Consider the following 26,879-nt stretch of genomic DNA (forward strand, 5'->3'; position numbering starts at 1 on the left):
ATGCTCCCAATGCAGGGGGCCTGGGTTCAATCCCTGGTCAGGGAACTAGATCCCACCTGCCACAACTAAAAGTCTGCATTCTGCAACTGAAGATCCCACACAGCACAGTGGAGACCACAGATCCCGTCTCGTGTGCTGCGACTAAGATCCATGGCAGCCAAACAAATGAATATGTAAACATTAAAAATAAAAGAAAACAAAACTGATCCAGAGAGAAGGGACTACCTCTGCAATAATTCGACAAGCCATATAAAGGCTCAGAACTTCCTTTAAGCTCTCTCCCCCGCCTCTTTTTTTTTTTTTTTTTTTGAGCCTTCTACAGAAGAAGAGAGCAGAATGGGCACTGTCTGAGCTCCTACCATGTACCAACGCTTCACGGGATGGAGGCTATGACCTGGCTTATTCAGACTCACTGGACTCTATTTATAAAGTAGACTGCTTAAAAAACGCATCCATCTTTCCAGATTCCCTTGCAGATAGGGTTCCAGAGACACAAGGTTATCTCAGATATAGCATTTATCTATTCCCATGAGATTTGGAAGAGAAGGACATACTTCTGATGTTCTAACTGCCACTGCCGGCAAGCCAGGCTGGCCACACAGAAGGGAGAGGCAAGGCGACTGGCTCGCAGCGGCAGGCTGTGACCGCCCGCTTCCTGTGTGTCGGGAGGCAGGTGCAAAGCTCCACACCCCGATCTCAGTTTCCTGGTTCCTGATCGCGGCTCTGGTGCTACATAACTTCAACAGTTTCAGGGGCAACCTCCTGGTCCCCCACTTTCCTGATTATACCAGTTCTATAGAGTTCCGAGGGTCAGTAAGGGAGACCCAATCAAATGTCTTCCCATTTTTTTTGTAAACAATGAATTCCTTATATTAAATCCTTCTCTGTTTAAGTTACCTTGACTGAAGGAAATGGCAACCCACTCCAGGATTCTTGCCTGGAGAATCCCATGGCCAGAGGAGCCTGAAGGGCTACTGTCCATGGGGTCACAAAGAGATGGACACGACAAAGCGACTTAGTACACATCACACAGACTGGCTTCTATTTCTTCACTGTGATGTGACTGACTGCTGCTGCTGCTTCTGCTAAGTCACTTCAGTCGTGTCCAACTCTGTGCGACCCCATAGATGGCAACTCACCAGGCTCCGCCGTCCCTGGGATTCTCCAGGCAAGAACACTGGAGTGGGCTGCCATTTCCTTCTCCAGATGTGACTGACAACATTTGCTAAATACTGTTATATACACAAGCTCTTCTAACAACTTTCTAAGAACTCTTCATTGCTGAAATGAGTAAACATGTATTTTCAGGAAATTTATGTTTTAGCTAAAATAACTCCAAGCATAAATTTGTTTGAAGTCTCACATTTTAGCTTTGCAATTCAAGTGAATGAACTCTATAATAAATTCTCCTCTCCCAAAATTAAGAGTACGATTCATGTTCCTAGAAGGTACACACTTTCGTTCACTTGTCTTAAATATTCCCTGCTAAAACCTACTTTGTCTAAGAGGCTATGCATATCTCATTTTGAGAGGCATTTAATCTGTGTAATGATTCTGAAAAGTAGGTCTCATTATGCCCGTTTTATAGGTGGATAAGTGGGGCTTAGAGAGGTAACATAAGGTGTCCAAGATCTAAGAGCCAGAGTGTAAACCCAGTGCTTCTGTTGTCAAAGGCACAAGCTCTTTCCACTGAAACACAGAGACTTCTAGGAAGCAGCGACTCATTGGTTCCTAGCTGCTCTGAGCACTGGTTTGTGATGGAGGTTTGGTCAGTTCATTCAGCTCAACACTGGTGTACACTGGTTAGTGCTTCCCTCCTCCACAGACGTCAAGAGCTCTAAGAATCTGCCTCAAAACGGTGCATTTCCCGTCTTATAAAGAATTCAAAAAGAAAAGATGGACAGAACATAAGAAAAACATCTGCAGATCCAGAAAAAAATGGCCGAGATACACATTCTCTACTGCTGGCCACCATGAGCAGCACTATTATGATCCTCTGCACGGACATGATGACAGATTTGTGAAGCATGGAAACCTGATGCAAACTGAAGCCAACAGGACCCCGAGATTACCGCTGGATCCACAGCAACATTTCGGCTTGAATGCCTACTCTGGCACACGCATGTGCTCTATTTATCTCTCTCCTTCTCTACATACCTGACAGCGAGCTAGAGGATTCTTCCATCAAGACTTATCGGAAAATGTTTATAAAAATGCAAGTGGCCTTGGTAGGCGTCTACCCCTTCTTAGTGATTCAAGTCCTGATTCCTTCCTGGAGAAATTAATCTAAAGATACTATCTGCAATTTGACCTACTTCTTCAAACTGTCAGCTACTATGGATGCGGTATCGGACAGGAGCGCATAAAATCAGGAGGGTTTTCATCTACGAAACAGCTATTTTACACTTTCCCATATAATAAATATTTCACCCAGGGCTTTCCTAGCACTTAATAAAACTACCTAACAAATTCTTAACATATCTTCATGACACTGAAAGAATCTCTTGATAATCTTTTTAGGGGTGGTTATCTTTGGATAAGAAAAAAGGAAATGGGAAGAGATTAAGTAACTACTCTGTGCCAGGCGATTAGGCACACAGATGGCAACCTGCTGCAGTGTTCTTGCCTGGAGAATTCCATGGACAGAGGAGCCCAGTGGGCTGCAGTTCACAGGGTCACGAGGAGTCGGATACGACTGAGCGACTAACACTTGAACTTTAAAGTTGCTCCATTCATAAAACAGCACAAACATAAGACACCGTCACCCTCATTTTATATGTTGAAAAAAAAATTAAAGAAGCTAGTAAATTGACCAAAATCACGCAGAGAGGAAGCAGAAATGCTAGCAGTGAAACCCAGGTTGGCCGAAGTCAATTGTCTTTTCAAGACAACACAATGCATCCAGCAAAAAATAAATAAATAAATAAAAGCTCTCTGGTAATATATATATATATATATTACCAGAGAGCTTGAGAAAAACAGCTCCAAGAATTCTAACTTCTGGGCCTAGTGTTTCGTTTCCAGGTAACATGAGGGAATATTTTCCACTTGCCTGAATATTTAATAACACAGGAAACGAAAACAAATTGCACTACTTGGCCTCTGCTGTGTGTTTCATAACAGAAGAGGAGGAGACGGTTTTATTCTAGGAAAAAAAAGCACGCTGAATTCCAAGTCAAAGTGTGTCCATAAAGGGTAAATGATGAGGCCTTTTTGATGAGAGCAAATGAACATTATAAAGATTCCCACTGACCAAAGGCTGCTGCTCAAACGCACTGCCCGCCCCCTGCTCTGTCTGCTGCCTTTTCAGGGCAGATTCCACCCTCAAGAGCAGCCTGGCAGAGGGACGGCAGGGCTCAGCTGCCCCTCCAGCCCCAGCTCTGTCAAGCAGAAGAGGCCACCCCTGTGGACCCCCGCACTCTCTGAGGAGACGACAGTCAACATCAAGGCCACTTCTCAAGTTCGCTGCCCTGCCTGCTCCCTGTGTCTCTGCCCTTCTGGCAGCTTCCAGCCTGAATAAAATCAACTGTCTTTTCCTCTAAACCTCTCAAACCTCTAAACCTCTAAACCTCTTTATCCAGGTCACATCACCATGGTGAAAAGAAATCTTAACCAAACCTCTGAATTGTGTTAGTCACCCAGTCGTGTCCGACTCTTGGCAACCCCACGGACCGCAGCCCGCCAGGCTCCTCTGTCCTTAGAATTCCCTAGGCAAGAATACCAGAGCGGGTAGCCATTCCCTTCTCCAGGTCTCCTGACGTGCAGGCAGTCTTTGCTGTCTGAGCCACCAAGGAAGGCCCTGAGACAGGGCATAACTCCACTGATGAGGAGGAATGGACGAGTATCAGTTACGGCCTGTCCAAGATGATTCTCTCCAACAAGGGCAGGAAACGGAGTACTGATGTCAAGCACAGTGTTCTCATGACTAGTTATCACGTGTCACATACACATCAGACCGATGTTCAAAAGGCGGGGTGTAAACACACTTCTGTGATTTTTTGTTTCTATATTTGCCTCCAGATTCATTCTCTCCCTTCTTTGTCCTGCTCTGTGTTTCAAGATGTCAAACTCTAACTACCACTCAGGCTCCCTAGCCTTGGCTTCTAATTGCGTGCAGCCTCTCAGAAGCATCGTCTGATGATTCGAGGACAGAAGAGAAAGGTTGGGGATGCTGCCCTACCCACCCCTCCCTGGGCCACTGTGTTTCTCCAGGACACTGGTCCTCAGCAGTTCCCTCTGCTCCTCAGTCCCAGGAGATGGGACAGGCTTCCCACTGTTCCTAAGCCCTGGGTCCTTTTTCATCCATCGTGGGTTCCTTGAACCCAGTCCATTCTTCAAGAAATGGTCCTTTCTTGGACTCTCATACTTGGACTCTCAAACAAGGCAGTATCTCCAAAGACCTGCACTTGTCCTTTGCCTCTGCCTTCTCCCAACCCTGCACCAAAACACACCTGTCTGCAGTGCCGTGCAGCGAGGGCCGGGGCAGGAATCGGGGAACCAGCATGTGTCACTGCGTCCACGTCCATGGTGAGCTCTGGACGCCTTCTTCCACCTCATGCCTCCGGGCCCGCTTGACCGTGACCTCCTGCAGATTCTCTCTCTTAAAATCTATCAACTTCATCCAGCTTCTCTTCAGTGCCTCTGTCCTACTCTAGTAGCCGTCTGGATTATTTCTTGTCTCCATTTCCGCAAGAGCCCCTCCTGACTCCCTGGCCTCCAGTCCTGGCCCTGCTCCAGCCACACTTCACTGTGAGGCCTGAGAGGTCTTTGTTACATTGTTCCACGGCTCCAGACCCTCCAGGATAAAGTCCAACCATAAATTGGCTTACCCCGATTGTACTAGCCTTTCCAGACTCTTGACATGGTTTTCCCATCAACAGCTCCAGAAAGGACTGACTTCTCCCAGTTCTGCCACAGAACTAACTCTTTTCTTGCCTTGGTGCCTAGACTCGTACTATTTCCTTTGCCAAGAATCCCTTCTCTGCCTCTCTACCCTTAATCATTGGCCTAACTAACTTCTGATTTATAAGTCACGTCTCCGCACAGACATCACCCTCTCTGACAATCATTCGCCGTCGCCCCCGCCTACACCCCTCCAAAACTTGGACTCTGGATTGGGCAGCTGTCCTGAGAGGCACCTTCCACAGCCCTCTTCGTCTCCCCAGTGTCTGTCCATGGAATTTCTCAGAGGTCCAGTGTCCTTGTCCCTGTTCCCCGCCTGACGGTGAGCTGTGTTGGGGAAGAACTCTATTACTGCTGTAGCTTCAGTATCTAGCAAAGAAGAACCAAAAACTATTCATTTAAAAGTTGAAATTAAGAAAAGGAAACAGAGACTTCCCTGGTGGTCCAGTGGCTAAGACACCGTGCAGTGCACGGGGCCTGGGTTCAATCCCTGGTGAGAGAACTAGATTCAAATGCTACAATGAAGAGTGCACTCCACAACTTAAAAATAAACAAAAACAAAAACCAGATCTCACATGCTCCCATGAAGACTGAAGATCCTGTGGGCCACAGCTAAGACCTGGCACAGTCAAATAAATAAATAAATTTTTAAAAAATAAAAATGGAAAGAAATCTCAACCAGGTACTAATGGACTGGCAATGTCAAAATTCCCATTCGAGCGTTGTTTAGAAACAGAGGGAGTGTCTGCCGACAGACACAGGCCCCGTATGCCCAAGTGGGTGTTTTTCTGAATGTGCCTGCAGCTCTCTGTGCCCCAAGCCCATCCTCTACTAAGGAAAGTAAAATTCCATGTGTGCGTTGAAGGGAGGAAGGCAGGGACTGCTCCTGAACCTTCCCCTCTCTCCCTGTCCCCACACCCTGGTAGGAGATGCCTGCTTGAACACAGAATGCCTGCATGAGACCATTGGGGTTATTTTCAGAGGCTTCATTATCTCAGCTGGGAAATCCTGGGGCAGCTTTTTGCAAACCAAATAGAGTTCAATTAATACATCAAGAACAAAGGATCAAGACCTAAATATTGAGAGTCAACATCAGCAGAAATCTCTCAGTACCCAGATGGTCAAGTTCAATGTCTCAAAGTGCTCTTAGGAAAGGGGAAACTGACATTTTCCTGGAACAGTGTTTAGAGGAACAGGAATGGACTCAAATGAACTCACTTTACTGTGTATTGATGAAATCACAGAATCATACCTAGAGAGCCCTCTCCTCAACTCTTTTTCTCAAAGCTAACTAAAGATAGTTAAATTCCCTTTTGTAACTTGCTTACCGTTACCAGGGAAGCCTTACTAATTCATCTCCCACTGATTAAAAATGTATGATAATTAGGATGAATACAGTACTGAAGTGTATCTATGAAGGAAACTGATTTTCTTAAAAATAACAAGACTATGAAAATGTTGTTTAAGCTCATTAAAGTGAGCCTTTAGTGCATTCTGCTGCATGCAAAGATGCAAGTTATGCAAGGGTTCCTATTAGGAAAGAACAGCGGCTTGGCCGCCCATGTCCATATTGTCCCCCTTAAAAGATCTCAGTAAAAAGATTACAAAATACGTACAAAACCCGCAAGAAAATAAGACAGGCAAGACTTCAATATGTGTTTGAAATACAGACAGCAGTGGAGCCAGGTAACTGATACAGAGTAGAGAAAGAGGCAAGGAATTTAATGATACAACTTAGAGGGCTGAAGACAGGATTTCAGTGACGTGTGAGCCCCCTGACTCGGCAAACATGCAGGGCTCGGAACCTCCAGGGAGAGGGCCGGGGTTGGTGCAGGGCTGGAAACAGGCGCTCTGCACGAGTTCTGCAGGCTGAGTGGTGGGACGCTCAGAGGACTCGCGGAGAGACCGGACGGTTCTCCCTTAAAGTAACTCAAACTTGCAGACGCCAACATGTGCAGGATCGGAAGGCGTCTCAGAACCGCGGACTCACCAAGCAACAACTGTACGTGAATTCTCACCAATGATTAAGCCCCACCCCCGACGCACATAGGTTTCAACAGGCTTCTTAGTCTCTCTGTGCAGAAAGAACTGAGAGCAACGATCATCAGACATTTGAGGAGAACCTCCAGCAAGAAAGATGAAATCGGAACAGACAGAAAAAGGTAACTGGAGAAGCAAAGATGCAAAGAAACTAAATGAACTGATACTCTACAAGAAGTAAGAGAAAATTTGGCACCCACAAAACAAGAACAAAATTCTCTTAATAAAAGGAACATTCAAAGAACAAAAAGAGCTAAAATACAATAGCTGAAATGTAAACAGGACACATTCATGAGAAAGGTCAAAAAATAAAGTAAAAAAACATGATAAAGAGAAAGAAATAGACTTAGAAAATCAATCCAGGAGGCCCAATACTCGTCCAACAGCAGAAGCAGAGAGAAGCAGAGAGCAAAGGAAACAAAGGAGAATTTTATCCAGTAAATAATAAAAGAAAATTTCCCAGATCTCAGACATGAGTCTCTGGATTAGTTTACAAAGGGGCTGCAGATTAATGATAAAACATATTGCTTTTTTTTTTTTAATAAAATAAATCCTTTAGATTTACTTGATTGTTAAACTATCTGCCTTTATTATTTTGTTAATATTTAAAGTTTCATTTAAAATTACTGTAAAAAGGGAGTGTTTTACAAATTTTCTTAGGTCTGTCATGAATGCTAAGAGGCATACCGCCTGACTTCGCCTCACTGTGTACCCTTAAAAACCACATAACTGGGCCTCCCTGGGGGCTCAGTGGTAAAGAATCCACCTGCCGATGCAGGAGACATGGGTTCAATCCCTGATCCGGGAAGATCCCACAGGCTGCAGAGTGACTAAGCCCGAGTGCCACAGGTATTGAGCCTGTGTACAGGGGTGGATCCACTGAAACCACGCACCCTGGAGTCCGCATAAGGCTGCAATGAGAGACGCCCACCGCGACGAGAAGCCCATGCACTGCACCTAGAGAGCAGACCCCGCAGCAGCGAAGACCCAGCCAATAATAGACAAACAAATAAAATTATATAAAAAACTCCCTGGAGGCTCAGACAGTAAAGAATCCCCTGCAATGCGGAGACCTGGGTTCCATTCCTGGGTTGGGAAGACCCTCTGGAGGAGGGGGGGGGGGGGGGGGGGGGGGGGGGGGGGGGGGGGGGGGGGGGGGGGGGGGGGGGGGGGGGGGGGGGGGGGGGGGGGGGGGGGGGGGGGGGGGGGGGGGGGGGGGGGGGGGGGGGGGGGGGGGGGGGGGGGGGGGGGGGGGGGGGGGGGGGGGCATGGTAACCCACTCCGGTATTCTGGCCTGGAGAATCCCATGGACAGAGGAGCCTGGTGGGCCACAGTCCATGGGGACGCAACGAGTCGGACATGGCTGAGCGACTAAGCACACACATATATAACTCATTAGGGCTTCCTATGTCAGATTTCTGACTAATTCAGCCCAACCTCCCTGAATGTCCCCTTCCCAACCATCTTTTGCTGAAATAGAGTTTATATTCAATTCTCTGTATTTCCCAAATGCAGGATGTGAGCACAGTCAAACAAACACCAAGGCCATCTCTTGTTTTATGCACATTTTTCCTACAGTAACAAAATATTTCACTGGACTTGTCTAAGTAAGAAACAAGACCAGAGGCTTCCCTGGTGGTCCAGGTGGTTAAGAATCCGCCTCCCAATGCAGGGGATGTGGGTTCGACCCCTGGTCGGGAACTCAGACCCCACTCGCTGCAGGGCGCCTCAGCCCTCCTGCCTCAGACACTGGGCCCGTCACCGCAGACATCACACTGCACAGCCCGAGAAGCCTGCGCACTCAAGGAAGACCCAGCGCAGCCAAAAGGGAGCAGGAAACAAGAGCAGACAGAAGGGAGATCAACGGACAGGTACAGACAGACAATAAGCGTGGCCCAGCTGGTGCTCTAGGTGGTGGGGGAGCCCACCCGGGCAGGTGAAAGTGGTGGGCCATGCAGAGGCTGGTACTCGTTGGTCGGTCTTCAGTTTTCCACATGACAGTAAAGCTTAACTTATTTTTTTAAACAAGATGAAAACTAGAACACTGACTTCTGCTCATGACACACACGACCGACCACACGCACTTCCGCAGCCCTGCGAGGAGGCGTCCAGCTCCAGCACAAAGCTGGTCAGCACCAATGCAGAGACCCTCTGCGGTGAACACCTGGACACGGGGGGTAGAGGGTGATGGGACAAGCTGGCTTGCTTAGGTTCTAATGTAATGCTAAGCTGGCAAGAAAGACAAGGCAACTCCTAGGTATTAAAAGAAAGGGTAGGAGAGCCTTGAAAACTAAGGGATGAGCATTCAAGCTGACCATGAGCACCCCTGGAACCAGGCTGTGGGGGGGGGGGGTGGCCGGAAGTCTTTCTAGATGCACAGATGACAGCTAAGACTTGGTGAGCCCAGGAGAGAGGAAGCTGGAACTGACCTTTCTGCAGAGAGCCATTCATTTCAAAAGGCTAAAACCCTCTGTGAAAGGATGTCTTACAATTAACTTCTGCTCAGCAGCTTGGTGAGATGACCCAGAAACTCCTCTCTGCTAGAAAGAACCCCCACGCCCCCACCCACCCCTCTTGCACCCAGGAATGAGGATATTTTGGTTGAAAGCTACGTTTATGCCATGGTTACGCTGCCTGGATATCTACATTAAGTCATCTAATCATCACAGCAATATTATGTGGTCAGTATTTTAAAATAAAGCACATCTTATAGACAAGGAACCTGGGAACCAGAGAGATTAGATACTTTGCCTAAAGTTGAAGGGTGTAAGCAACAAAATTGGGATTCAAACCCATATTTTCTAACTTCGACACCACAGTTTTATTCATTGATAATGGTTTTAATCTGGGCCTCTGTTTCAGATACTTAAACTGTGTCCACTTACGACAGCACCATTATAAATTGATTTTACATTTTCTCTTTGTTTCCAAAATGTTAACATCAATCATGATCTGCTGGTGATACTTTCAGTTATGAGGCCACCACGATGTGTCCAACCAAGAGTGAGGAAAACAGAAGCAAGAAAATACATGCTCTGTGAGCCTCTTTCCAGGAGAAACATTGTTCACACACAAGGACTCACTGTGGAGTGAAGACGGCTATAATACCTCAGGAATCGATACTCTGGATGTACTACTGTGTACTCTGGCAGGGAATTTTTCAATAGTATTCTTTTCTGAAGAAAATATTTACTTTAATCAATGTATTTATCGGCTGTGAAGAGTCTCAGCTGTGGCGTGTGGAACCTTTCACCTTGGTGTGGCATGTAAACCCACCTTACTGTGACATGTGGGAATCTGCGTCCCCAGCCAGGGACTAGACCTGGGCCCCGTGCACTGGGAGTTCAGAGTCTCAGTCACTGGACCACCAGGCAAGTCCCAATTGTCTTTTAAGTTTAAAGAATACAGTTGAGAATCGTACCTAAGCTCTGAGGATGGAGGGGGACAAGGAAACAACGTGGAAAAAGGAGAAAATACGGCTAAACCAGTAAAATGATGACTCTTCCGTTGCAGGGGAGCCGCTGAAAGACCATCTGTTTATAAATGTGTAACTGAAGTGTTTGGAATCATCTACAACTCTGAACAAGGAGATAGGGGAGCAACTTCAGGGCGCCAGGACTGGAAAATGATTTATTACATCAAAAAAACTCAGTCTGCTGTTCTGATCCCATCAGAAATAAGCCCAGGTGAATCTAAGACAGCAAGGGTGAGCCGCCCGGGGAACCCGGCCCGTCTACACACAGACCCAGGAGATGGCAGTCCCAGTGGAGCAGAGACTGGTATAACGGCCACCCTGGAGGAGGAAAGGGCAGCCCACTCCAGTGCTCTTGCCTGGAGAATCCCATGGACGAGAAGCCTGGTGGGCTACAGTCCATGGGGGCACAGAGAGACAAGCACGACTGAGCAACTCACACTTGGCAAAGACCTTTGGATCTGGGAAGGCATGGCTTCCAGCTTCCTCACCTGAAATACATTTCTCAAGGTCGACTGGCATATCTTGTCTTGATAACCTTGGAGACAGTGGAATCTCTCCCAGAGCTGGCCTACGCGGACAGAATGCGTTGCTTAGGTTGCATCGGAACCCTGCAGTGGTTTTGTCACTTGGAGTTCTGGTATTCTGCTTATTATTTACACTGGTCTTCCAATACGGCCTGCCCCTAATGGGGACATGCGGATCCTCCTATACGAGTGTTTCCATCTGCTTGACAATCGTACTGCCTTACAAGTGAATCCCAACTTGTTTGGTTAACATGTACCCAGCCCTTGACATTGGAGATGGATGCACTGTGTCTCTAATGAGCTTTCTGATTCTCCCTGGCTGAAGTCTGGGATATTGAAGCTGAACTCCAATACTTTGGCCACCTGATGCAAAGAGCTGACTCATTTGAAAAGATCCTGATGCTGGGAAAGATTGAGGGCAGGAGGAGAAGGGGATGACAGAGGATGAGATGGCTGGATGGCATCATCAACTCGATGGACATGGGTTTGGGTAGACTCCGGGAGTTGGTGTGGACAGGGAGACCTGGTGTGCTGCGGTTCATGGGGTCATAAAGGGTCAGACACGACTGAGTGACTGAACTGAAGTCTGGGTGCTGAACTGCGGTGACATCATTGAGGGAACTTTGAGGGAACGAATCCGTGCACACTATAGGATTTATCAGACCATACCCTCTGAACCATGGCGTGCTGAGTGGAGCTCTTCCATTTGGGGCCACAGTAACGCTTTCTGTGAATTTTTCATTTGTATGCAGTAAACAGAGATGTACACTGTTTTTCACAAAAAGAGTGTGTGCTTTGGGCTTTCCTGGCAGTCCAGTGGTTCAGAATCTACCTTGCAATGCGGCTCAATCCCTGGTCCGGGAAGATCTCCCACATACAACTAAGCCCATGAGCAGTTACTGAAGGCCGTACACTGAGAGCCCATGCCCCACGAGAGAGGCACCGCAGTGAGGAGCCCACGCCCACGGGAAAGAAGCGCCCCCACTCACCGCAACTAGAGAAACCCCGCATGCAGCCAGGAAGAGCCACCGCAGACACACACATAAAGAAATCTTTAAACAGAAACACTGGGCGCCCTGCTCCACAAGTTAGCCGTGAAGATCTACTGTAGGGTCTGTTACTCTTAGCACTACACAGAGTCACAGCAAAGTTCTGTACCCCACCCTCCCTATTGGTTCGTCTGCTTCTAACCCAGAAATGGGCTTGGGTAATGAACTCTCTTGATTTACGTTTGCTGAGCCTGGCAGGATAGAATGGTGTTTTTCCTCTTATTCCCAAGACTATTTAGTGAAAGATTTTTTAAAAAGAACTTTCTGAAAAGGTAAGAATACTCCAAATGGGCAGATAAATATGCCATTTATCAGTTATTAACGTATCATATATTTTTGAATGCCTTCTTGGATCAAGCAATGTTCTAGAAAGCTGAGATTTTTTGGCAGTGTGCAGGTCTTTAGTTTTTTTAAGAAATAATTTCAAATTTACAGAAAACATGGAAAATGAGCAATGGTGCCAAGAATATATGAGTGCTCAGGTGTACCTACTCTTAATATTTCCCTCCATGTCCTCCATCACTTGCTGCTTATCTCTCTTCATAACAATTTTTAGAAAGTTGGGATATTAAAATCACGGGGCATCCCAGACCTCAAGGGTCTTCTGGCTTTAGGAACTGGGTAATCATGTTAGAAACAACAATCGTAAGTCATTATAAAGGACGCTGTCATGAACGGATCTCCACACAAGGCATACGTGCTGAGGCCGAAGGGTGCTCGGGAGCTGTCAGGGAGGCGAGTGCAGGCCAGGCACGGGTGTTTAAGGGCTCCTGGCCGTAAACGACGGGGAGCAGCAGAGCTGGACAGTTAGGAGAGACGCAGAATCACAGTGCTGAGGAGCTTCAATTCTAGTGAAGGCGACAGGAAGCCATTTTGACCAAATGGACAAATTCTGCATGTTTCACACTCCCTTGGCTGGCTGTGAGTAGGGTAGATGTCGGGGATGTCAGAAGGCAAACTAGAAACTCGGAAAGTAGTCAAAGTGTTAGTTGCTGGTACGTCCAACTCTTTTGTGACCCCGTGGACTGTAGCCCGCCAGGCTCCTCTGCCCATGGGATTCTCCAGGCAGGAATACTGGAGTGGGTAATCATTCCCTCCTCCAGGGGCCTTCCCGACCTAGGGATTGAAACCGGGTCTTCTGCACTGCAGGCAGATTCCTTACCATCCGAGCCCCCAGGGAAGCATCCAGTAAAAATCTGCCCAAATAGCGCAGACCAGTGGAGCCTACTCTTGGCACCAGGGACCAGTTTCACGGGAGACAATTCCCCACGGGCCAGGGGTGGCGGCAGAATGGCTCCGGGACAAGAAAGCGCGTTACATTTGCTCTGCCCTTTGTTTCCAACCTGACACTGCCATGGATCCTCAGACCCTCAGCCCAGAGGCTGGAGATCGTGGTCTCCAGGATGCGGGACAGTCTGGGCCTGGATAAGGGCAGTGGCCATGAAGGCAAAGAGGGGACCATGAAACACAAGAGACATTTAAGAGGTGGAATTCAAAGAGAAAAACTGCTGCAGTCCTTGACAAGCAGCGCCGGCAGTGACATATTCTTGTGGATTCAGTGCCTGCTGGGCGGCCTTTTCCATGGAAAGAGCAGCAATGCTACCTGCTGTTCTAAGGCTGCTTTGATTTGAGAAATTGAACATTAGAGCTTTTAATGCAGACGCTAAGTAGCTGTGTGTCACCAGCCGAGGGGATTAGCCCCGAGAAGCGAGGTTTTGGCAGCCAGGAGACCGTTAATTCCTGGTCGTGGCGCTTACAGGTCAGGTGGGCTGCCCTGGCAGGTGCTGAAAGCTGGGAGCAGCGGGGCACCTTGATTGAGAAAGTGAGCGTGGTGTCAGCCGGGCCTGGTCTGAATCCCAGATTTCCTGTTGGCTTCAGTTCTTACTTCTGAACTAAATTTCACTGTCTATGAAATAGAGATTGGCCTCCCAGGTGACTCAGTGGTAAAGAATCCGCCTGCCAATGCAGGAGCCGAGGGTTTGACCCCCGGGTTGGGAAGGTCCCCTGGAGAAGAAATGGCAACCCACTCCAGGATTCTTGCCTGGAGGATCCCATGGAGCCTGGCAGGCTACAGTCCATGGGGTCACAGAGAGTCGGACACGACTGAGCGCGCACGGGCATCTAAAACAGAGATTAGAGCACCTGCGACCTAAGGGAATTTGGATCAAATGAGATACTTAAATTCACACATAAGTGATGGAGCTAAGATTCCACGATAGAGTTAGCTGATACAAGTCAACACCCTCTCTTTTCCCTTCTTTCCCTTTTATATTTAATATACACATTATTTTCATTACTTTTTAAACAGCTACACTTTCAGTTTCTATTTCCCTGTTAACCCAAGAGCTGTTTATCTCAGAGAGAGCTTTTTAAAAATCCATGAAGAAAGGCTTTCTGGGCTTTGGTTTTGTTACTGACTTTCTAGTTTCATTCCACAATCATTAGGGGATGTTGTCTGCATTATTTCTGCCTTTAAATCTGTAAATTCTGAATTTACAGAATTTTTGGTGACTTAATCTGTGGTTAATTTGGGGAATGTTCTATGTGGATTTGAAAAGAAAACTGTATTCTTTATTATCAGGGTACAAAGATTGTGATGTACCCAGACCTTCCTTAATTATGCAGGTTGGGTCTTTTGTACCTTTATTTATCTTCTGCCCAACTGCCCTGTCTTGGGTTGAGAGTAGTATGTTGAACTACTTAATATTAGTGTGCTTCTATTTCTTTTTGCATTTTATGTAGATTTTGCTGTAGAGGTTGCTGCTCTATTACTTGATGTGTATTCATAACTGCTGAAAAATCTGTTCCTTGTGAACTCTGACCTTAAGCATAAATCAGTCCTTCTTTGTCCTGTTTTGCGCTTTTGCAGTCTGCACTTTACCCTGTCATATATCAAGAGAAACGGATGCTCTTTTTGTTTTCATTGTTAGTTTGCATTTGCTGTGTATAATCTGCCCAGCCCTATACCATATTTCTTTAAAAAAATTTTTTTGACTGTGCCACACAGCATGTGTGATCTTAGTTCCCAGACCAGGGATTGAACCTGCATTTCATGCATTGGAAGCTGGAAGCCTTAACCACTGAATCACCAAGAAAGTCTTGCAAAGTCCGTATTTTTGAATGGTATAATATACTCTGCCTAGCACGTGACTGGAGTTTCACAAAGTACTTATTGCTTTCTTCTTTTCTTCTCTTCTTCAACCAGGGTCACCTAGTCTTTTTTTTTTTTTTTTTTTAGTTTTACCGAGGTATAATTGAAAAAATTATAAGACATGTAAAGTTTACATCATGGTGACATGATATATAGATTTACTGTGAAAGGTTAATTTACTGTCAGCAGTTTTGGATCTGTTTGGACCAAAATCCCCTCCTGGACCCTCTGGCTTAGCTGGATTCTTGTTTGCAGTCACGCCCTGCTGGTTCTCACACCCCAGAGGACAGACTTTTCCTCACCTCGTAGGAGGCCCTACATATACTTACCAGAGATCAAGTTGAAGAGCACCAACATAAAAGTTAAAAAAATGGGAACTATATTCAATATCCTGGGATAAGCTAGAATGGAAAAGAATACGAAAGAGAATGTATATATGTATAATATAACTGAATAACTTTGCTATATAGTAGAAATTAACACAACATTGTAAATAAACTATCAGTTCAGTTCAGTTCAGTCGCTCAGTCGTGTCTGACTCTGTGCGACCCCATAGACGGCAGCCCACCAGGCTCCCCCATCCCTGGGATTCTCCAGGCAAGAACACTGGAGTGGGGTGTCATTGCCTTAATAAACTTTTTGAACTAAAGCCTGATGTCTCTCCAAAGATTCTTTAAAAGGTAATTAAATGCTTGGGAGAAATGTGATAGCATGTAAGTCCACAGTTGAAAGGAACCCTAGACATTGTCTCAAACCCTCTCCCCAAAGCATTAACCACTTCTACGATAGCCCAAGTTTTCTAGTCTCTGTATTTTTCTGGTAAAGGTAAGCTAACACTGTCACCCATTCTTTGGGAACAAGATGAAAGCCCAGTTGTATCACATACTAGTTATGAAGACAGGGACTTATATGAGCCCCGAGCCTCAGTTATCTTTATCTGTGGAATGGGGATGATGACTGAGACGCAGAGGTCTAAGCATGGTTACAAATTCAAGGACTAGGTGGAAACTGAACACCGCAGCAGGTGATGCACTGAATCCCTTAAGTGTAAGGCATCAGGACTGATGAGAAGAGCTCCTTCTCTTTTGGAAGGAGAAGTCTTTTCTGGGCTCTTACAGATTAGAACCCTGCCTGCAGCAATGTAGGCCTAAGGATACCATTAGATCTTCTAATTTTACTAGAAAAGCAGAAATCTGGCTTTTTAATGTGAAATTTCCCAACTAGTCAATGTGGCAACTGATTCACAGATCTCTTTGCAACCCTAGATAGGCCATTAAAAACAAAACAAAACTGGGCTGGGCACAGCCGAAGGCGGGCACTTGCGGTATCTGGGCTAAAGTAATTAGCATGCTGCCCGGCACAAGACCGGCAGTGGGTAAGTTATGAATTCATCAGATCTGAAATCTCAGACCTCAGACTCTTGGGAGAAAGGACTTGTTCTGACTGGGTGGGTAAAAAAGTCAGGGAAGAGGAAAGTCAGTGCGAAGGACGCCTGCTGCGGCTGGGAGGCAGCAGAACGGAGCAGGCCGTTCTGGGTGGACTGGGCAGGCGGGGCCCCCTCGGAACGGCCCTCCCCGCCTCCTCTGCTCTCTTCTGCGGGGACCGGGCTGTCTCATACAAAGGCCCATCTCTGACCCCTGACCGAGGAGACGGCAGCCGGCTGGGGTCAGAAGGGCCGGCAGCTTCCTCAGCCTAAGTTCACAGGGAAGAGAACCAAAAAGCACCGAGCTGGGAGCCAAGGAGGCAACTTTCTCCTTGTTTCTATTTCCTTTGGGTTTTCCCCACCAGCAGCCCTGAACCTAGCCAAGTACTTCCTCCTCCGGAGGGTCACACTGTCCCACATATGTTATAAATAAGGGCCAGGAGAGCTGTCTATTTTTAGCATCTAAATGTGGATGCAAAGGTCACCAAGATTCCCCCTTCGCTGGCTCCATTTCCCTTTCCTTTCTACACGTCTTTTCTTTTCATTCCAGATGTACATTTTCTGTGCAGAGGAGATGAAGACTTTGGGGGGGAAGAGAGACCCCAAATATTCGCTCATCTTGCCAGGACTCCTTCTGATTGCCATGGATTGGTTTATGTATCTAGCCTGTGACAAAGAAGTCACGTAGAGACGTTGGGAAACGGCATCCTAGACTTGGATCCAAACCACTCTGTTTCCTCTCTTGAGAATAAAGAGAGGTTCAGAGCAGAAAACAGCACTGAAGAGCCTCTCCCTGAACGTTCCAAGGGCACAGATGAGGGCCCCAGGGAGGCGACAGGCTTATTACTGTGCATGCGTGCACTCCCTCCAGTCGTGTCTGACTCTCTGCGACCCCGTGGCCTGTAGCCCACCAAACTACATGTCCATGGAGTTCTCCAGGCAAGAATACTGGAGTGGGTTGCCATTCCCTCCTTCAGGGGATCTTCCTCACCCAGGGACTGAACAGTCTCGCGGCTCCGGCATGGCAGGAGGATTCTTTACCACTGAGCCACTAGGGAAGCCCATGCTTATTACCACCCGACATCAATAATACATAGTATTACAGCCTATATGCATGGAAGGCTCCTCTGGGCTAAGTACTTCACGTGGATTTCCTCATTTATTCTTCATAACTCAGGGAAGTATGGATTTCAATTATTTCCATTTTACAGAAGCCAAAACTGAGGCTCAGAGCTTGAGAAACTGGCCCAGCGTCCGGCAGAGGCAGACCCAGCGAAGAGACAAAAGATCCTGACTCCATGGATTCAACGTTTTCCGGAACGAGAGCTTAACACACAGATTTCCCGCGAGGATAAAGGAAGAAGGAAAAAGGAGGAGGGAGGAAGAGAGAAGGGGGGCGCGCTCGACACACACGTTGCTGGCCGTCCTTGGGCCAGCTCGAGGGCCCGCCCACTCGTACCTGCTCTCGGGGTCAGCCAGCGCCAGGCTGCGGGTGACGAAGCACATCCTGAGCGGGATGCTCCTCCGGTCTCGGTGGAAGGACGGCGGCTGCGACGCCAGCGGGTCCGGGGCGCCGGCCCCGAGCCGCGGGGACTCGGGCGGCGGGGTCTCCCAGCCGATCTCGGACACCGGCGAGCCCTTGGTCACGTAGGGGGTGGCCTCGCGCATGTACTTCACTGCAAGCAGAGAGGGGACAGTGAGCCTCGGTCAGCGCTGAGGGGCCCGGCGGGCTGCAGCTTTCGGAGAGCGCGCTAGCCCAGCTCCGCACAGGACCCTAACCCCGATAATAGTTGTCTGTCCCTTAAATTAGGTGCCAACGTGGTTTTTACAATCTGCCATTAAGATGACCTGAACTTGAGAATGACTCTCAGGGTTTTTCGATTATGACAACGTCTATCTTTTCTGATTATAAGGTGCATTCTGGGAAAGAAGCTGGAAAACTAATGAACAGAGACTGAGAAAGCGTATCTTAGTTAAAAGAAACACACAATTATTCAGTATAGATGCAGGGTATCTGGTACCCACATTGACCATCCACATTACCATTATTCTGTTGGGAAGCAAGGACAATCTTTTCAAAAAACAGTGCTGAGAACATGTATGTAAAGAAATACACAGAAAAACACTTATTCCGTAACGGTAGAAATCTATGATGGCAAAAATATTACTTGTAAGAGCTGAAAAACAGAACAGAAGAACTGTACAAAAAAGATCTTCACGACCCAGATAATCACGATGGTGTGATCACTCGTCTAGAGCCAGACATCCTGGAATGTGAAGTCAAGTGGGCCTTAGAAAGCATCACTACAGACAAAGCTAGTGGAGGCGATGGAATTACAGCTGAGCTATTTCAAATCCTGGAAGATGATGCTGTGAAAGTGCTGCACTCAATATGCCAGCAAATTTGGAAAACTCAGCAGTGGCCACAGCACTGGAAAAGGTCAGTTTTCATTCCAATCCCAAAGAAAGGCAATGCCAAAGAATGCTCAAACTATTGCACAGTTGCACTCATTTCACATGCTAGTAAAGTAATGCTCAAAATTCTCCAAGCCAGGCTTCAGCAGTACATGAACCATGAACTTCCTGATGTTCAAGCTGGTTTTAGAAAACGCAGAGGAACCCGAGATCAAATTGCCAACATCCGCTGGATCATGGAAAAAGCAAGAGAGTTCCAGAAAAACATCTATTTCTGCTTTATTGACTATGCCAAAGCCTTTGACTATGTGGATCACAATAAACTGTGGACAATTCTGAAAGAGATGGGAATACCAGAACACCTGACCTGCCTCTTGAGAAATCTATATGCAGGTCAGGAAGCAAGAGTTAGAACTGGACATGGAACAACAGACTGGTTCCAAATAGGAAAAGGAGTACATCAAGGCTGCATATTGTCACCCTGCTTATTTAACTTATATGCAGAGTACATCATGAGAAGCGCTGGGCTGGAAGAAACACAAGCTGGAATCAAGATTGCCGGGAGGAATATCAATAACCTCAGATATGCAGATGACACCACCCTTATGGCAGAAAGTGAAGAGGAACTAAAAAGCCTCTTCATGAAAGTGAAAGTGGAGAGTGAAAAAGTTGGCTTAAAGCTCAACATTCAGAAAACGAAGATCATGGCATCCGGTCCCATCACTTCATGGGAAATAGATGGGGAAACAGTGGAAACAGTGTCAGACTTTGTTTTTTTGGGCTCCAAAATCACTGCAGATGGTGACTGCAGCCATGAAAGTAAAAGACGCTTACTCCTTTGGAAGGAAAGTTATGACCAACCTAGATAGCATATTGAAAAGCAGAGACATTACTTTGCTAACAAAGGTCTAGTCAAGGCTATGGTTTTTCCAGTGGCCATGTATGGATGTGAGAGTTGGACTGTGAAGAAGGCTGAGTGCCAAAGAATTGATGCTTTTGAACTGTGGTGTTGGAGAAGACTCTTGAGAGTCCCTTGGACTACAAGGAGATCCAACCAGTCCATTCTGAAGGAGATCAGCCCTGGGATTTCTTTGGAGGGAATGATGCTGAAGGTGAAACTCCAGTACTTTGGCCACCTCATGCGAAGAGTTGACTCATTGGAAAAGACTGTGATGCTGGGAGGGATTGGGGGCAGGAGGAGAAGGGGACGACAGAGGATGAGACGGCTGGATGGCATCACTGACTCTATGGACGTGAGTCTGAGTGAACTCCGGGAGTTGGTGATGGACAGGGAGGCCTGGCGTGCTGCGATTCATGGGGTCGCAAAGAGTCGGACACGACTGAGCCACTGAATTGAACTGAACTGAAAGGTTCAATAAAAGAGAACAGATTAAAGAAATTTTAAGACACCTTTACATTCATTTAAAAATGGATAGATACCGATGTCTTGAGGTAGAAAAGCCTGTAAGATCTACTATCCATTTTAAAAAAAGCAATAGAGAACAGTGCATATACTGTAATCATTTGTGTATACAATCATAGATATATATGTCTGTGTAGCTACTACAATTTATGGATGGAAATCCAAGAAAATGTTAATGGTAGTTAGCTCTGGGAGTAGATATGAAACTCAAGATGATGGAGAAATAGACCTTTATTATTCATTTATTACTCTTTTATATAATTTCTCATGTTCAGCCATTGTGTTATATATTGTGTTTTAAAATTTAAAGAAACAAAATTGTTTAAGAGCTGAGTGGAGCAGACTAAAATTCTGCTCTCTGATAAGTTTACTTGATCTTAAGGTGTTACTTGGGGCTTCCCTGGTGGCTCAGATGATAAAGAATCTGCCTGCAATGCAGGAGACCTGGGTTCCATCCCTGGACCAGGAAGATCCCCTGAAGAAGGAAATGGCAACCCACTCCAGTTTTCTTGCCTGGAAAATTTCGTGGACAGAGGAGCCTGGCGGGCTACATCCAAAGGGCTGCCAAGAGTCGGACACGACTGAGGACTAAGCACACATCACGGTGCTATTTGCTTCTGAATTTAAACGCTTGGTCCTTAGAGAGCATCCGCTGACAAGGCACCTGGGTTCTTGAAATGCACAATGTGAACTTCCATGTCCTTTTCCTGCCATTCACATAGCCTGGTTCTCCGCTGTTTGGGGCTGTGGGAGGGGTCTGACTAAGTCCCTTAACGGCATCTGCTATTACAAATGGCAGTGGATTAAAATGGGTGGCAAACCCAAGGGGCAGTTCCTCCAGATCTTGGGTGATTCAGTTGCACAAACCAGTGGTTTCCCTGTAGGAGACACGGGGTCAGGTTCCTGGAGACTCAGGAACAAACAGGACGTGGTTTCCATGCTTAAGAGCAACCAAATCACAGGCCACTATAGTGGATGCTGTCGTGTGCCAGCAGACCCTTTTCTGCAGGACCTGTATCCTAGCTGCCGTGTGTTGCTGAGAACCACTCTGAGATGCTCTCCTGCTCTGGAACACTGTTCTTGGACATCAGAAGTCATCAAGCCCAAGAGACTACCGGCCCACTGCTCCATCCTCCAGACAGAGGATCTGCTTCTCCGGAACCCCACCTAACACTGTGGCATAAAACAAGCATATAAGCGATGGCATAAAGCAGAATGAGCTGCAACAAGAAGAAAGGACCCTGGAAGAACTCATCAGAAAAGTGCATCTAGGAGTCTGAGTGACAGGTTAGTTCTCAACAATTTAATAAGCAGACCAAACATACCCAGATGCATGCAGTAAGGGCATATACTGGGAGATTCAGTCATAGATATTAAAACCAGCCATTATTCATTTAAGACAGAGGAGATGTCATTTAGCACCAATACATATTGAAAAGATTTTTCACTGAATATAAATGCAATTGGGAGAAAACAGCTCCCTGGTTGCTGCAAACTTGTTAGCACTGGTTGCAGACAGAAGAAGAAAGATTATTTATGAACAGTGTATTTTAAGGAAAACCATTTAAAAAGGAGCACAGACATACCTATGAACAAAGGCAGAAAATTCAGTGGGACAGGTTTAAGCTGTCTAAAAACTGGAATAAATAGACCTCTTCTGATGTTACTGAATTTTTTTTATCTCCGAGTATGTTTTTGTAGAAGCTATAACTCTGCTTAGCTTTGCATATTGTTGACTTATACTATTGATAGTGGGAAACTCAAGCATCACACCTCAGGTCGTTTGACAATTCTCCATTGATTGCATTATTATCCTTCTGGCTGGAGGAGGGGGTGCGTGTTGCAGAAGCGACAATCCAGGGATGCTCATTGGAGTCGGTGGCATTTGAACTTGACTTTAAAGGGTAGCTAAGTAGAGGTAAGAATAAAAGTCGTTTTATATAATGTGCACGCACGCATGCTCAGTGGCTTCAGTGGTGTCCAACTCTGTGCGACCCCGTGGACTGTAGCCTGCCAGGCTCCTCCATCCATGGCATTCTCCAGACAAGAATACTGGAGTAGGGTGCCATGTCCTCCTCCAGGGGATCTTCACAACCCAGGGGCTGAACCTGAGTCTCCTGAGTCACTGAGCCACCAGGGAAACCCTTTTACATAATGTACTCTGATTTACAATTTTTATCACAATACCATAGGAAAGGAAAATCAGACCTCAGTCTGGAAGGGGGATAAAGAAGGAACATCCATTATACACTTAGTGCCAAGTCTGGAATCAGAGGCCCTCCATAGCTTCCTGCATGTAAGCTTTAAAATGACCATTTAAAGCCTCACTTTATATACAAAAATAAGGGATAAGGGATCTTTCATTTATCAAGTGTCCATATGCATGCATGCATGCTCAGTCATGTCCAACTCTTTGTGACCCCATGGACTGTAGCCCACCAGGCTCCTCTGTCCATGGGAATTCTCCAGGTAAGAATACTGGAGTGGGTTGCCATGCTTTTCTCCAGGGTATTTTCCCGACCCAGGGATCGAACCCAGGTCTCTTAGCATGGCAGGCAGATTCTTTACCATCTGAGCCACCAAGTACCTATGTGTCCAGAAACAGTAAAAGAATACATTTTAAAAGAATACACTACATTGCTAACACTTTCAGACCCTGTTGGAAAGAAACATACGGCTATTCTAATTCCGGGGGCCACTCGGAGCTTTACATAGGTTATTCCTTGCAAGACAAATGTATTATTTTACACATTAGCACACCAATGCTCAGAAATTTAACTTAAGGGGTTAGTGACTGGTGAAGCTGGGGTTTGATTTCCCAGAGATTATATTCTTTCATGAAATCTGGCTAGCCCACCAAGATGAAGTATTCAAAATGAGGGTCTAACAGGGTTAGTTATTCTTTATTCGGTAGGCAATAGCTACAGTCCTGGGGGTCTAGGGGCAAGAGAATGGCAGAACTGAGGGTCAGATTCAGAGAGAACTCCAGAAAAGAGGGGCTTCTGGGTGGCGCTGGTGGTAAAGAGCCCATCTGCCAATGCAGGAGACCTAAGAGACACAGGTTCGATCCCTGGGTCAGGAAGATCCCCTGGAGGAGGGCACGGCAACCCACTGCAGTATTCTTGCCAGAGAATCCCATAGGCAGAGGAGCCTGGCAGGCTACAGTCCATAGGGTTGCAGAGTCGGACACGACTGAAGCGACTCAGCAAGCAAGGATGCACCAGGAAAGAGAGACTGCTTATAGCAGACGGAGAAGATGCTACATGCAGACCTACCAGTGACACGACCATCTGGGCTTACTTCCAGAGACGCCGTGAACACTCAGAACATTCATATAAGGTGTAAGTGATTACAGAAATATGTGGTTTTGTCCATCATGAGTAGGGGCTGGGGAAGTATAGCAAATCTTAGCCTAGAAGCAAAGATTTATCAAGCAGTGTAGTCTAATTCAAGGAGGGTAAAGGGTTACCTAAGACTAGATTTTTAAAAAAATTATTTATTTTTAATGAAAAGGATAATTGCTTTACAGTATTGCACTGGTTTCTATCAAACATCAGCATGAATCAGCCATAGGTTTACCTGTGTCCCCTCCCACTTGAACCTCCCTCCCACCCCCCTCCCCATCCCACCCCTCGAGGTTGTTACCGAGCCCGTGTGAGTTCCCGAGTCATACAGCAAATTCCCGTTGGCGGTCTATTTTACCTGTGGTGACTTAAGTTTCCACATTACTCTCTCCACACGTCCCGCCCTCTCCTTCCTCCCCCAAGCCGTGTCCGAGTCTGTTCTCAATGTCTGTGTCTCCATTGCTGCAAATAGGTTCATCAGTACTATCTTTCCAGATTCCACATATACACATTAGTATACGATATTTGTTTTTCTCTTTCTGACTTACTTCACTCAGTATAATAGGCTCTAGGTCCATCCACCTCATCAGGACTGACTCAGATGCATTCCTTTTTTATAGCTGAGTAATATTCCATTGTGTATATGTACCACAGTTTTCTTACCCATTTGTCTGTCAGTGGACATCTAGGTTGCTTCCGTGTCCTAGCTATTGTAAACAGAGCTGCAGTGAACATTGGAGTACATGTACTAAGACTAGATTTGATAGTAATAAGTGTATTAAATAATACAGAGATTTGCTTTTCTTTTACCAAAAGTCTACGGTGAAACAAAAGGGTTGCCAGGGGAACTCTCAGCTCCCTGAAGTTTTCAGGTCCTCACGCTTCCTGCTGTACATCATCAACCTGCCATCTAATGACCCAACAGCGCTGCTTGGGTTCCAGCCATCATGACCAAATTCCCATTAGTAGGAAGAAGGAAAAAGTAAAAGACACACTACCCTTCTTCCTTCAGGGTCAGTTTTAAGAAGCTGACACATTATCTGCTTACAACCCAACAGCCAGAATTTAGTCACATGGTCACTTCTAGATAGAAATTTACTCTTAACTCTGGACAGTTCTATGCCAACCCAGCTAAAAGTTAGTGAGAAGGGAGGCTACTACTGTGGAATAAAACAAGGGGACAATACTTAGCTTTTGCCATCGGGAGACAGCCCTGATCACGCCAGCTTAACACAACTAGACTTTACAAGACATGTGCCAAGTTACTTCAGTCGTGTCTGACTCCCTGCAACCCCGCGGACTGCAGCCCGCCAGGCTCCTCTGTCCATGGGATTCTCCAGGCAAGAACACTGGGGTGCCATTTCCTCCTCCAGGGGAGCTTCCTGAGCCAGGGACCGAGCCTGCATCTCTTAGGTTTCCTGCCCCGGCGGCCGGTTCTGTACCACTACTGCCACCTGGGAAGCTATAATTTATGCCTCTTTATAAGACATAAACACAATAAATGTATTGGAGCAGTCAGTGAAAGAAAGGACAACCAGGTTCCTTGAACCCTGCTAAGTGTTTGCTGTGTACTCGCCTGAACCTCACAGCAATCCTGGCATACAGACGTTGCAAGCATCCCCATTTAACCAAGGACTCTGCAGTAGAGAGAGAGACAGAGTAAATCATACGCCCAAGTTAGAAGGCAGGGAAGTGGCAGATACATGAGTCAAATCCAGGCAGCCTGGCTCCAGAGTCCTTCTTTTTAACCACGAAGTCATACTGTTTCTCACACTTTAAAAAAATTTAATTGGGTGAGTGTGAGAGAGAGAGTGTGTGTGTGTGTGTGTGTGTGTGTGTGTGTGTGTGTGTCTGTGTATTTAAGCCAACATTTTTCTGTACTGGGAGAAAACATCCAATTAAGAGGCTGTTGCCGGTAACATAAGAGAGCTTGATTTTGTAAGCCTGAACTATTAAACTATAGCATTTCAGTAAGTGCCTTTTAAGACACTGCAATGCGTATTTATAATAGAGGGTCTAACCTGGCAGAACTGAGCAGCTAGTGTCTGCATAATTATACCTCCCTGTGCTCACAGACAGTAATTTCGGGCAGAGAACTGTTGAAACTGATCAAGAAGCAGCCAGGCCTGGGCTCGGGCGCCTCCTAATCAGGACTAATTAATAAACCATGCCTTCCTGGGCATCATGAAGTAAAAAACGTGGTTGAGCAATTAAAATTTCAGTCTTCTCTCGCAAAAGAGGGGGAGAAAAGAGAAGTAAGAAGTGGTCCCCAAACCAATAATGCACCAAGTCGCTTTCAGTATGTTTCCAGTTTTTCATCTGCAAGGTGGACAGATGTGAAGGTTTCAAAAAAACAGTCAGTAAAGCCCGTGTTTGCAAAGGCCCCGAGTTGCCACAATTAAATCTTTGTTGAGGAGGCCAGCTGACATTTGAAAGGGAAAACAGACACAGGCTACTAACGAGGAAATGCTTCAGGCAGATCCAATCAACTCCCCTACCAGGCTGGTTTCTGAAGAATCAGCAAGTCCCTCTGTTAGGAGCAAGTTTTCCTCTTAAAAATAACAACAAAACAACAAAAAAGGGATTTCCAGATTACAGGAAGGAAAAGAAATATTTCATGACTCTAAGGGATGGGAACATGAAATGTACATTTTCCAATGTGATTAAGGGGGAAAGGGATCAGCTGGAGGCAAGAAACCTCAGTTTTCAGACCTTCTTGCAAATGGGGACAAGCTGGTGACAGTGGGGTTTGCTGACAAAAACGCAACACACGCGAGGCTTCTCTTAAAGCCATTTCCTGGGTCATCTTAGGGAAGATGCAGCGGGAGCTCATCAATATTTCCAAAAGGACCAAAAAATGATGAAAGGGGTAAATCAGACTTCTCAGGAACTACAGCTAACCTCTCAGGAGGCCAAGCGGTGAGCTGGAAAGAGAACTGGTCCTGGGAGTCGGGACCTGGCTGCAGTTCTGACCCTGTGCTCACCAGCTCTCCAGCCCCGGGCAAGTCATTTCACCTCCTGGGTCTCCTTCTCCTCACCTGCGAGGACCGGGAAATATAGTTCCTGTCCTTCAAATACCCCACGATTCCTTGGGAAACTGCCTCTTCTGACATTCTTGTTTGGTTTTTAAAAG

The 26,879-nt window shown here is 46.4% G+C and overlaps 1 protein-coding gene across 1 annotated transcript in view; it reads right to left on the bottom strand.

The window, feature by feature from the left end:
* SNTB1 (syntrophin beta 1) overlaps positions 1 to 26,879 on the bottom strand; it is a 253,458-nt gene that overhangs the window by 121,111 nt on the left and 105,468 nt on the right. Inside the window, exon 2 of the mRNA XM_055546793.1 lies at positions 18,024 to 18,240. Coding sequence (XP_055402768.1) covers positions 18,024 to 18,240 — 217 coding nt within the window. The remainder of the gene's footprint in view (positions 1 to 18,023; positions 18,241 to 26,879) is intronic.

Source organism: Bubalus kerabau, chromosome 14 (genome assembly GCF_029407905.1).
Source record: "Bubalus kerabau isolate K-KA32 ecotype Philippines breed swamp buffalo chromosome 14, PCC_UOA_SB_1v2, whole genome shotgun sequence".
Classification (NCBI taxonomy): domain Eukaryota; kingdom Metazoa; phylum Chordata; class Mammalia; order Artiodactyla; family Bovidae; genus Bubalus; species Bubalus kerabau.